Raw genomic sequence first — 13,127 nt, forward strand, 5'->3', positions numbered from 1 at the left:
ATCAGAGACCCATGGGTGATTGAACTATGTTAGGCTATACTAAACATACATTTAACCGTCATCAGAACAAAGCTGTGGTGTCATCTATAGTTGGGTACCCAATTATGAGTAGACCATAACCTGTAGACTGGCTTCCAAACATTAATCAAGTTATTAGTTAAATTGTCTCGGTTAAATTCATATACCAGATTATCTCCCTTTTGTTTGAAATTTCTAGACAGTCAGGACATGCGATGTCACAGAAACAAAAAACATCAAGCCAAATTTTAATAATGATTTCGGAGATATTCAAAAGATTCTAGAAATGTATCTACATAAACTGTAAATGACCTAAATGTTTGTATGCTTCATACTGTTAGCTACGGTCATCGAAGGAGGAAGTTTGTACAGCAAAAGTACGAGGTACTTGAAGATGACGAGCATAAACTGTCACACTGACCTTAGGCTCTTGATGTTGAGAACTTGTGGTCTCAAAACCTAATCTTGATAGACATTAATACCTGGTATTCTAGAGATCAAGTTGATGACGAATCTACGGTACGAAACCTAGCTGTAAATGACCTGAATGTTTGTATTTTTCACACTATTGAACTATCTCTAGTGGCCTTGGACTCTTGATCCACATGTGATCGAATGTCAGGAAACCTAACAATTTACAGCTAGAGGCAAAGCATTCTGATCCATCAGAGTTACTTCCCTTGATGTACCTCTCTTTAATTTCGGAGAAATTTCCGGCAATGCTTGGAAATATTGATAATTTCCGAAGAATTAATGGAAATTTCTCCAAAATGTTAGGATTGTCTGTCGGTACTGATAAAGTGAAACAAAGGGAAGTAGTTCTGACAGACCAGAATGAGGTAGACTGATAGTTGTAAATGTAGAATAACTGATGTCTCAACCATCATAAATCAGAGGAATCATAAATCAGAGGAATATAGCATCTTAAATGAAAGGGAGAAAAAAAAGATAAACTTCATTAGTTTCATAAAGCTTCATATCAATGACTTACATTTTTGAGAAATATTAATAGAAATTCAGTGGAGGCAGCCATTTTTTTTTCAAGCCATCCTTTCTGATGTCACATCATTATGATGTCATAATGGTTTACTGTCCAGTACAGCTAACAAAAGTAGCTCTACACTAGTAGCATAGCAAAAATATCATTGGCTAAGTCCCTGGATAACACTTGTTATTTGCTAATACAAAATACAACCAAAACAAGGATTTGCAGTAAAAACATTTTTTATTAAAGTCTTTTACTTTAAAGTTTGAAAAATTTCTTTGCTTATATTGTGGAAGCTAGATTGTTACTGTGTATGTAATACCATAGATTCCTCGCAGAAATATTATAAGTATTGGGTAAAGAGTTCCCTAAAGGAACCTCACAAAATATTGGGTAGGATTCCCTTAAGGGTACCCCTGAAGACAACTCCGACCCTCCTGGTCAGATAAAGAGAACCATCAATCCGTAACTTGTGATCTAAAATCGGGCAAAAATCAAAACACTGAGCGTGCTTCGTCTGCACAACAAAATGTGACTTATATATAATAGGCATGTTCTTCTTAAACATCATTTAAATGATTTTATTCCGTATAATTTACCGATACAAACAAAATTAGAATTAGTTATTTAAATCTACTAGGATTTAGATAAATCAAGAATGTAAATCTCTAATTTTGAAATATTAAAGACAATCCATTTCCTGGATTTCTTTTCATTAAAACATGTAAAAGTTTTAAAACATAGGTAGAGTACATGTATATTTGTATATTTAATACATTTACATATACAGTAAATATATATATGAACAAGGCAAGATAATGGGACAGCAACTCCTTTCAAGAATAAAATCAAAGAAAGGAGATAAAGAATGAAGACAGAAGGGGATAAAAAAGTTGATTCATTTACCCCTGTAACTTTACAATAAACTGTTCCAGCTTTAGTTTAGAAAAGTTCAAATGAATTTGCAAGGGTGGACAAAGACTGAAGAATAACATAAATTCTCCATGACTGTGGCAGCATTAAAATCTATTACATGTGTAATTTAATTTGTGCTCATACACCCATATACCCCCATCTAACAACCCTCTGGCTTTTAAAACCGTTCTTCAGTTAATGTGTGGACGTCTGTCTGTCGTAAAAGTTTAATCAAACTTCATAATAGTTAGTGGCCAAGCTCTTAAAGTTCTCATTAAGCAAGTCTGTTCATTTGGGAAACAAAGCTAATTAATCATAAAAATTAATTGAGTTCATATCTCTATGATAGCAGTAAAAAATATAAATAAAAGCATTAAAACTGTATCAAAGCAGAGTTATACTTTTTGTATATCTGTAAAATAGAAATTATTATATACCGGTATTTGAAGCATACTGTAAATATCATAATTACAATATTTTGCTATTACAAATCAACAAACTTGAGTAACAAGAAAGAGGCCCGACAGACTGTAAGACAGAATTTGTGCAGAGATGGAGGAATGTTCTACAGATGGTAGCGTGGCACCAATTTTTGAGTATCGAGTAACCTTGGTTGCCATGGTGATGGTGGTTGTGACATTTCAGCTCTGAACAAAGGACAACAAGAAATGATCAAACATAACAATAACAATGGATTTCTTATAGAGAAGGCCGAAATGTCACAATGACCGTCGCCAGTAACTTGTTACAGACTTAAGGGGGTAAGTCACATTTTGTTGTGGTTTATCATGTAGGCCATTGAGTAAACAAGGCCTTTATTCAAGATGTGGACTGTTCTTATTGACACTAGATAACTTCATCAAATTCTTTTGTTTATAATCTTATTTTACAAAGTTACATTGTATTTTACTTCCAAAAGTGTAACTTTTTTGTACTGTACAGTCAAACCTGTTATAAATGACACCGTTATAAAAAGGATATATTTCAGAGGACAATCTAAATTTAAATCTGTTCTGTATAAAGAATATCTATAACAGAATGTGTTGTATTTAGGGTGTCTTTTATATACGGGTTTGACTATACATTTTTTGGTTATGCTTTATTCAAATACATGTTTATGTATGAAGACAGCATCAATGTTACCTCAAATATAAAAATCTGATCGTAATTTAACATCTGATTCAACACTTTTCTGTTCTCTTCCAATGGTCGTAGTGAGAACGTAACACATCTTATACTTCTCTGTTCTCTTCCAGTGGTCCTAGCGAGAACATAGCGGAACAGTACTTTCATCTGATACATATCACAATTTATGAAGCATAAAAGATCTTTTTTTACTTCTTCATCTAGGTTTTGGTAACAAGCAAAAGGTCACAAGAACTAGCCCTCCATTGACATGATGGAAACTTGTCAATAGGATTCAAAGTCATGTCCAGTTTTAATGTCCAGTTTGGGTATTCCAGCATTTCCTCCTTAAAGGGGCAATATCACTGATCATAAAAGAATGGCACCCTCCTTCAACTTAACAGGTGTCAAATCCTTCAAACTCGGATCAGTTGCTGGTATCGAAAAGTCTTAGTCGATAAAATATTAAAAATCTAGGCCATCAGAATTCTTGGTGTGGAAACCAATGAAGAGCAAAACTTCAAAAATTATTTTTGCCTTGATTTAGCTCCCTCCATTTCTTTCGAAATCATGAATGTAAATTTTTTTACAAAGAATAAAAGACTGCTAATTTCCGTTTGTGGAATATTCTTAAAATTCCGATGTTTCTTGCAATTAATACACATTTTTTCAAAGAATTTTAATACATATTTTATGAGAAATTCAATTTTGCTTTCATTTTATTCTACACTACCAAGAATTCAGGCTGACAAATCGGCACTGTTAAAACACCAGTACAACACCAACAAAGAAAGAGTCACAGTGACTGTGACATCGACAGTTGTAACAGCGCTGTCGAACATGAGCAGGTTTACTATAGCAAGGGTTATTTCGTTTTAAAACAAAATGGCCGTCTACCTAAGGTCAGACCAGGTATATACATTATCAACACGAATTCTCATCTCTAAACAGAAACATGGAAACACATTACAAACACTGATAGCTCACATCTATAAAAATGATTGAAATCTTCTAAAACACGGTAAAAATAACAAGTTACTATTAAAATCAAACAATCCATGTTCAAGTCTACCATCACAGCAAATTACACTACATTATATAACAGTGATGAATATTCATTAAGTCTTGTTTATTCATAATTATTCCTCAAGAAAAAATATCTTCAAAAAATTAAACACTAAGATGACAACTCATCAAACTCTTATCATTTGGGCAATCATTAGGTGGTGATGAATATTCATTAAGGTGTGTATACTTTACAGAGTTGAGGTCAATTCACTTCCATCGAGTTTTTATTCAAAATGTTCCATTTATTCATCAGTAACTTTAGTTGCAATCTGATGCATATTCATAGAGGAATATTCATAAAGTTATGTTAATTCATCAGTAACTGTAGTTGTAATCTCATGAATATTAATATTCAAAAAGTCATGTTTATTCATCAGTAAATACGTAAATAATTTCTTGGTGTATTTTATTATGAATATTTATCCAAACATGTCATCATTAAATATCTTTATCTGAAGATATTTTCCAGCATTTCAAATCACATGATCATCACTTCACACTTCCAAAACTCAAAGCTAAAGCTCTATTGTGTACAACAAGAGAAAAATAATAAAACAATAATCTGGAAATCAATTAAAAATCTCTCCTACATTTATGTGTAAAAGCAATACTGACAAAGGTTAAAGGGAGGTAACTGCTCATGTTCTACAACTGTCTACTGTAACTGTCGATCTTTGGTGTCGCCTGTTGGTGCCGTGAAACTCCTGGCTTCACCACCGGTCGGTAGAGGCATGCCCTGTCCCTCCAGACTCGGGGGAGGGAAGTTCATGTTGTCCCCTGTTGGTGGGGGATAGTTCCAACCACTGCTGGTGTTGGGAGCGTTGGGTCCCCAAATGTTAGCCATCGAGTTGAAGGGGTTGAATGTTCCAACATTTTCCTGTTGAACAATAAAACATTACTTTACTTTTCTCAAATCTTAAATACTTAGAAACAAATTTGCATCAAAGTTTCCCGTAATATAAAAAAACATCCCTTCCCATATTCCAATTCCATATGCACTGCTTTATTTCAAAGAAAAATTACTCAGGTATGTAGCAAAACAACTGAGAGGAGGTTATTTAGCAGCTAATAGGGACATACAGTCAAAATTGCCTTAGCGACCTTCTGAATTCAGCGACCTTCTGTCTTAAACGACCTAAATTATTCCTCCCAGCGAAAATTACTATATAATCTATCTGTATTAAACGACCGTCTGTCTTATGCGACAAGCGACCATACTTTTAGGATCCAACGACACTCGATGTTCTGTATTTAACGACCCAAATCACACATGCATTTGTCTTCTATTCATATATAAAGCCAAGCCAGTTAACTATCCTGTAGGGCTTCCAACCCAGCCCCATTAAGGCAAGACAAAAGAGCTATCCATATGGCTTGGTTATATACACAAGGTGTTCACTTTGACATAAATTAGCACTTATTCATGCATGAAGTCTCTCGACTTCGGTACCGATGGCCGAAGCCGTCTGCATGTCTGAGCTGGATATTGCAAAGAAATTGTGCTATTTATTCACGATGTTTGTGATAAAAATCAAGAATAATCACTTCCAAAACCCAGTGTAGGACAAAAGCCCCCCTGGACAAAAGCCCCCCCCGGACATAAGCCCCTAGGACAAAAGCCCCTCCGGACAAAAGCCCCTTCTTTATAAAATAATGTATTTTTTCTTATTTCTATTTTTTTAGATATTTATTTGCTATTTGATACATTTGGGTATTATCAGAGAAGAGTGTCAAACATAATAAAAAAGCATAATTATGATGTGAACATTTGAATTCTTTTAATTTTTTGAGTTATTGATACCAAAGAAAGAATAAAAAAACATGTATACATAGACATTAGAATGTTATATATACAAGAAACCATTAATGTTTACTTTATCATAACACACCTACCAGGCTAACAGCTTGATGTTTGCATTGATTATATATAGATAATTAGGAAAGTATGTTTAATTACAAAATATTTCTATCATATAGTGTCATAATTAGATTAACATCAATATAATTTTTTACATTTTTTTTCTATAAATCATGAAATCAATTTATCAAATTTTTAGTAAAATCCCAATAATCCAGTAAATTATTACATTGTGTCTTATTTTGAACTACATGTATATTTGAAGAAAAAAAACTGATATAAGAAAATATTTTATATTTTTTTTTTACTATATTTTTGAATTTATTTTTTTTTGAAAAATGAAGGGGCTTTTTTCCTCTTTTCCATTAGTATGGAGGGGCTTTTGTCCAAGGGGCTTTTGTCCTAGGGGCTTATGTCCTAAGGGGCTTTTGTCCGGGGGGTCTTTTGTCCGTACCCCTCCAAAACCAACTAAAATAATGATGAACAATGATTTACTCACATAAGAACGACATGAATGTAGAAATATGGTACTGAAAATGTATCAGTGTAGCTAAGCATGATGGCAGTCATTTTGGGAGATAGTAATAGAGGAGTCGGAAATAGCTGATTTCCGGATTTTTTTTAAATTATTTTTTTTTTCACACTATTTTTTCCCATTTTTTTTATCTATGAAATAAATGAATAACTAAAAAATAAATAGATAATTGAAAAATAAAAGTGCCTAAAATTAAATACATAATTAAAAGATGTATTAGATTATGTGATATATCATATATTTAATAATTTCCTATTATTTTGACTGTTTTTAGTACAACAAAACTGTCAAAACATGTCCCACAATATACATTGATACATGTATTTAATTGTTTCGAAAGGGGTGATTCAATTAAGAGACCAACTGTCATATGTGACCTATTTTTCAGTCTCCTTTGGAAGGTCTCTTAAAACAATTTTGACTGTACCTGTAAATCTCATTACTATAAACTTTAAAATTTTGATTTTCAGGTGTCTAAATTTTATGCTTTTTAATAGGGAACTTATCCTAGTATTTGTGCTACACTAGTTTTTGGTATATGCACACAATCACTATTTGTGCTACACTTATTTTTGGTATATACACAATCACTATTCGTGCTACACTAATTTTTGGTATATGCACACAATCACTATTTGTGCTACACTAGTGTTTGGTATATGCACACATTCACTATTTGTGCTACACTAGTTTTTGGTATATGCACATATTCACTATTTGTGCTACACTAATTTTTGGTATATGCACACAATCACTATTCGCGCTTCACTAGTTTTTGGCATATAAACACACTCAATATTCCCGCTACACTAGTTTTCCATATATACGTGATCACTATGTATTGATTTTCACTGGGAATTTGAATTGGCACTTTAAAAATATTTGCGAATATATCGAAATATAAACCCCATAGAGAATTAAAACCCCTTTACAGTATCACAATCAAACAAACCGGTGTGTTAGGAGTTGTAGGGGATTGGTCGCCGTTGTTGACGCTGAAGCTGTCGGTTGTCATGGTATTAGCCACGGTTGAGGCGGGTGCGTTACCACCCCAGCCAGAGGTGAAGGACATTAGAGAGTTCCAGCCTGAGTTAGCGCTGTTAGTCAGGGTACTCCACAGTCCACCGCTCTACAAACCACAAAACATGATTACATTTTCCCTATATTAAACCAATCAAGCCCCTGAAATCTCAGTCATACCATATGTTAAATTTTGAAAATCCATCGAACCTAAAGTTGATAGTTCACGTAAAAGTCCCCTTGTTGCTTTAGTCCAGGAAAGTTAACATAGCCAATATTTCAATAGTACAGTTGTACTCCTAATGTTAATAAATTCACGTCCATTTTTAACTGTTTGCACTTTGTGTAAATAAATATTTTAATAATAAGAACAAGCTACCTTTGATGGAAATGATTTAGGTGACAAATTCATTTAAATACAAACAGTACCTTCTCAGTAGTTAATTTGAACTATCAGTGGATTATATTATCAATAGCTATAATATTTTATTTATATTTTCCAGACGTACAGAGGTGGCTGGTGGTGAGTCCGTTGTGGTTGACCATTGGTTTCTGTTGTCCATGGAGTGGTACTCAGAGTCCCACAAACTTTCACTTCTCACGGCGGGGTAGTCAAAGCCAGGCCATTCTTGTCCTATAAAATACGTCAATATTTACACTTCAAGTTTTATGTGTGCCATACCTGGGGAGAATCTTTACATCCTGCTTTTTCTCCAAAATGAAAGCTTTCATGCAAAATGTCAGAATGTCAACCACCTTTAAACTACTTAACGACTCAATGTCAACCACCTTTAAACTACTTAACGACTCAAGTCAGCAGGTGGATATTTGGATGGTTGATGTTAGAAAACACCTAACTGCTACTTAAATAAGACATTTTGAATATGAGAAATTTCTTAAGCAAAGCATCGTCTATGTGAAATATTTAAATTGAGGAAATCTCAGTCTCAAAGGAGCTTTACATAAGTGGACCCAGAAACCTTAACTACCCAAATGGACCATATTTTATCGCTAATCTATGGATATATATTTTTTAATGCTTACATTCTGAGCCTTTCTTGATTTGCCCTTTTCCATTTCTATAATGTATTTTCTAATAATTAGATTTGTAGTGCTTCTGCGTCTGGAAGCTCTTCCATCTATGGGATGGAAAATCTCCCGAGAAGACTTCTCCTTATAGAAGAGCGCAAATCAAGTTGGCGTCTGGGTTGATATTTTTAGTAGAAGATGATATTTACCCTTCATGAATCTGATTTGATGTTCCTTTACGCGACGGCGTCTGTCTGCCATTAACTTCTGCATCATGGTCTGAGGCTGGTCAAATCCGGGAGCAGCAGTGCTGGTGGCGATGGACGTCGGTGTGGTGGGGGTCGTGGGACTGATGCCTCCACTTGTGGTGCCAGTGGGACTGTAGTTGTACAGTGGTGTATCTGGGAAAACTGCAAAATGAAACAGAGTGAATACTGATGAAATATCTCAAATGAGTTTTAGATATTTTATGTTGATCTCCACTCCAGAAACATGTATCTAGAGATCTGGAAAAATTCAGCTGTTAAATTTTGTGAATGATTTATTTTAGCTATATCCGCGTTTTAAACAATATCTGCGATTTTGAACTGCAGCAAAATATACTAAATAATTCATTGACAAAACTAAATACAATAGTTCAAAGTATTAAAAGAATCTGTGAATCACATAATATAATCTCCATGAATATGCCCATGGGCCATTAAGATAATCGCGAAATACTGACCTCGTGAATTTTTAGTAACAGTAAATGCTTATTTTTATTTTCATCTTTTATACAGTTATAATGGTATTTAAGAATATGTAAAGTTTTTTCAGTATGATAAAAAATTTCACTTATCTGACGGAAGTTTTCAGCATTGACCTTGGTATTCTTACCTGTATTACCAAACGGAGTGTCCTGTTGAGCGAACGGGTCAGAACCTGACTCAGACAAACCAGATGTCAGACGTGTCTCTTGGATAGTCTGTAGACCAAAACTGTTATTGCTGGAAAACAAACAAAATGTTAGATGTAAATGTACATCTAAATCATACAGAACAGTTCAAATCTTCTTGGGAGATACAGGTTTTCTGTAGTTTATTTTTGATACAGTTGTAATAATAAAGAATTCTCCTATTCACAGCGTAACTTTGATAGAATACTTATAATAGACTACTTATAATAGATAATAGAATACTTATAATAGATAATAGAATACTTATAATAGATAATAGAATACTTATAATAGATAATAGAATACTTATAATAATACTTATAATAGAATACTTATACTAGAATACTTATAATAGGATACTTATAATAGAATACTTACACAATATCTGGGGATGACGGTGGGGTGTTCTTCCAAACGTTACCACGGGATTTCCCAGCTCCCACAGGGGCTGACTTGGCCTTGGTTCCAATAGCAGCTGAAACGTCAAATTAGGATTAAAATATGACAGAAAATTATTAACTGGACAAAGGTAAAGAGGGTACTGCATGTAATATTCTCAGTTACAGCAAGAGATAGAAGTGACAGGTTGGGCTCTTGTACATTTTAATCAGGTTGCTGTAATTATCAGTTTCTTACAAATTTAGGACATTACACTCATTATAAGCAATAGAAGAACACTAGATAGTGCTCAAATTGACAGAATAAATTCTCACCCCTCAATGCTCTTTTGAGCTCTTCTAAATCAAAGGCAGGAAGAGTTCAATATGAATATATAGGTGTTAACATACCTGGCAGGGCAGTATCGCCACAGAAGGGTACGAAACCAGTTGGGAACCGTTTCTCTGCCTTTCCTTTGTTCTGTCCGTTACCCTCCGAGCTATTGTTACTAACAATGCTACTGTAGCTACTCGAGCGACTGCTACTTGTGAGTCCGTCCGGAGAAAAACTAAAGCCATTGGTAGTTGGTGATTTCTGTTTCTGGGCAAAGTTTTCTGTTTGAATGGACAGTTCACTGAGGTCTTCTGAAAATATGAGATCATATTTGTTTTATTTCTATACAGAATTATGTCCATTATAAGTGCTTTGCAGCTGATAAGGGAGTTAACTCCTTATTGGTAAATTACAGATATAGATGCCACAAATTATTAGGTAATGGAATAAAAAATATAAAAAAAATTGAAACATATTTACAAAATAAAGAGGTGTCTGCAGAAAAAAATGAAGGAAAAGTTGTTTTGTTATCATGCTTGCCTCAATTGGTAAATATTTTTCAATTAATTGTATAAAAAACGGTGGGGGATAAGAGAAGAAATAAAAAACCACTTTCACATGCTGAAACAAAAATTCTCAACATCAGATCCTGTTATTTTATTATTCAGCTAAACTATATCTAGCACTACAAAACAAAGGTCAAGGTGAAGGTAATGCAAAGGTCAAGGGAATACAAAGGTCAAGGTTACAGCAGGCAAAAACATGCATCAAACACTACAGACCGTAACATTTATCAATCCTATTTTTAATTAGTTTATCCCGATAATGATGTCTGGAAAATTCAAAAGTAGTTGTTCTGAATACCAAAACAATGTTTTCAGCTAAATGGCACCAGTCAGAACAGCAGAGGTCTGAAATCTGTTTTCCAAAATGAGAAGCAGCATTATGATATTTACACGATTAATCTAGTGTTTCTTTCTCATATTCATAACATTAGGCAAGTGAAGAGAGATCAGTCAGAGGTATCATAAATATGATCTTTTTCTAAATTCAACCTTAAAACAAAAAGTAAAGAGAGGATTAGAGAGCTCATATTTGTACACATCTATAACACTGTGTAACTTATCCCGTTTACATACTCTGGTTAAAGAGACAATTCACTCAGGCTAATTCTTTTACATAACCAAGAAGCAATATATATAGCATAAATGTATTGTTCTACATTTCTTATGAAACATTTAACGTAAAACATTCACCAATTCCATGACATTGTTAAGTATTTTAATTAATATCGCTGAAATATAAAATCGTTGATCAAAACGATTTAGCAGGTACAATATGGACGCTGTACCCATACCGAGCCAAAGTCACGCACGTTAAACAAATGAACTGCATAACCACTGAGGAGGTGATAAAATGATTTTTTAGGCAAGACAATTCACCTAATAAGGTAAACACACTACTGTCAGAGCGATTTGAGCAGTTCTGGACAAAATTTGCATTACTCTACGAGCAAAGGACAGGGTTCGGCATACAAGAAGTTCGACCTCAGTGTGTAATGACGGATAGCGAGCGAGTTTGAACATTTCACACAAAAGTCACCTCCATGGGCTTTTCAGGCATATCACAGTAAAACCGACTGATATAATTTCCATTAGAACTGGGTTTTTTGCCGATATATGTACAAATTTTAATGTTCTCTTAGACTGAATTGTCCCTTTAAATAATGGTATACATCATAATCTACGACAGGATCACACACAAAATGTAACATTATAAAGAATTCAAATCTAGGAAGCTACTGAGAAAGTAGCTAGCATTATATAAAAGAATTTCTTGAATCTAGCCCAGAGAAAGCAGGGACAAGCAAATTCGTGAAATTTTCCATCCCCCGCCTTCAGGACATATTGTAGGTAGACTTTATTGAGGTTAGGTTTAACCTTGGTTGAAACATGAAAAAATGAACTGAAGTCTTATTCGGAAGTAAGATGTGTAAAATAATGTCCGCTGAAAGTGACTATTAAACTTGGCTGAGCTCTTATGGCATTTAACTTCGATACTAACTTTTAAGAAAATCGGTTTACATTTGTTACAATTATTGCACAGGGAATGGCAGAAAATGACATTTTTAGTACATTAAAGGGCCATAACTCCACTACATAATGTCCGCCAAAATCGGCAATCGAACTTGGCCAAGCCCTTAAGGCATTTGACCTTGTTACCAAGTTTGAAGAAAATTGGTCACTATTTATTAGAGTTATTGCAGGGAAATGGCAGAAAATGACTTTTTTTTTTTAAATCAAAGGGCCATAACTCTGCTAATTAAGATCTGCCAAAAGTGGCGATCGAACTTGGCTTAGCCCTTGAGGCATTTAACTTTGTTAACAAGTTTTAACAATATTAGTTTTAACATTTGTTAGTTATTACACAGAAACTGCAGAAAAATGACATTTGTAGTAAATCAAAGGGCCATAACTCTGATAAATAACATCCGCTGAAAGAGTTGATCGAACCTGGCCAGGCACTTCTGGCATTCAACCTTGTTACCAAGTTTGAAGCAATTTGGTTAATATTTATTACAGTTATTGTACGGATGTGGCAGAAACCGACTTTTTAAAATTTTAGCAAAGGGCCATAACTCCGCTTAATAAGGTCCGTTGAAAGTCACAATCAAAGTTTGAAGAAAATAGGTTTACATTTGTTACATTTATTGCACAGAAATGACAGAAAATGACGGTTTTAGTCATTCAAAGGGCCATAACTCCGCTGAAAAAAGTCCATCGACAATCGCTATCGAACTTGGCCAAGCCCTTAAGGCATTTAACCTTGTCACCAAGTTTGAAGAAAATCGGTTAACATTTGTTACAGTTGCATGGAAACGAAGTGTGACAGATGGACAGACAGATGGACAGACGGACAAACCCAAATT

The 13,127-nt window shown here is 34.2% G+C and overlaps 1 protein-coding gene across 2 annotated transcripts in view; it reads right to left on the reverse strand.

Annotated features, from left to right (window-relative positions):
* Positions 1–1,224: 1,224 nt before the first annotated feature.
* The window catches only part of LOC138328457 (transmembrane protein 131-like), a 51,873-nt gene continuing 39,970 nt past the window's right edge, over positions 1,225–13,127 (reverse strand). For both annotated transcript variants that reach the window (XM_069275263.1, XM_069275264.1), the window contains 7 exons: positions 10,276–10,509; positions 9,866–9,962; positions 9,430–9,539; positions 8,763–8,963; positions 8,034–8,158; positions 7,457–7,633; positions 1,225–4,988 (listed from right to left, as the gene is read on the reverse strand). In XM_069275263.1, the coding sequence (XP_069131364.1) occupies positions 4,767–4,988; positions 7,457–7,633; positions 8,034–8,158; positions 8,763–8,963; positions 9,430–9,539; positions 9,866–9,962; positions 10,276–10,509 (1,166 nt within the window). In that variant the 3' untranslated portion in view covers positions 1,225–4,766. The remainder of the gene's footprint in view (positions 4,989–7,456; positions 7,634–8,033; positions 8,159–8,762; positions 8,964–9,429; positions 9,540–9,865; positions 9,963–10,275; positions 10,510–13,127) is intronic.

Source organism: Argopecten irradians, chromosome 7 (genome assembly GCF_041381155.1).
Source record: "Argopecten irradians isolate NY chromosome 7, Ai_NY, whole genome shotgun sequence".
Lineage (NCBI taxonomy): Eukaryota > Metazoa > Mollusca > Bivalvia > Pectinida > Pectinidae > Argopecten > Argopecten irradians.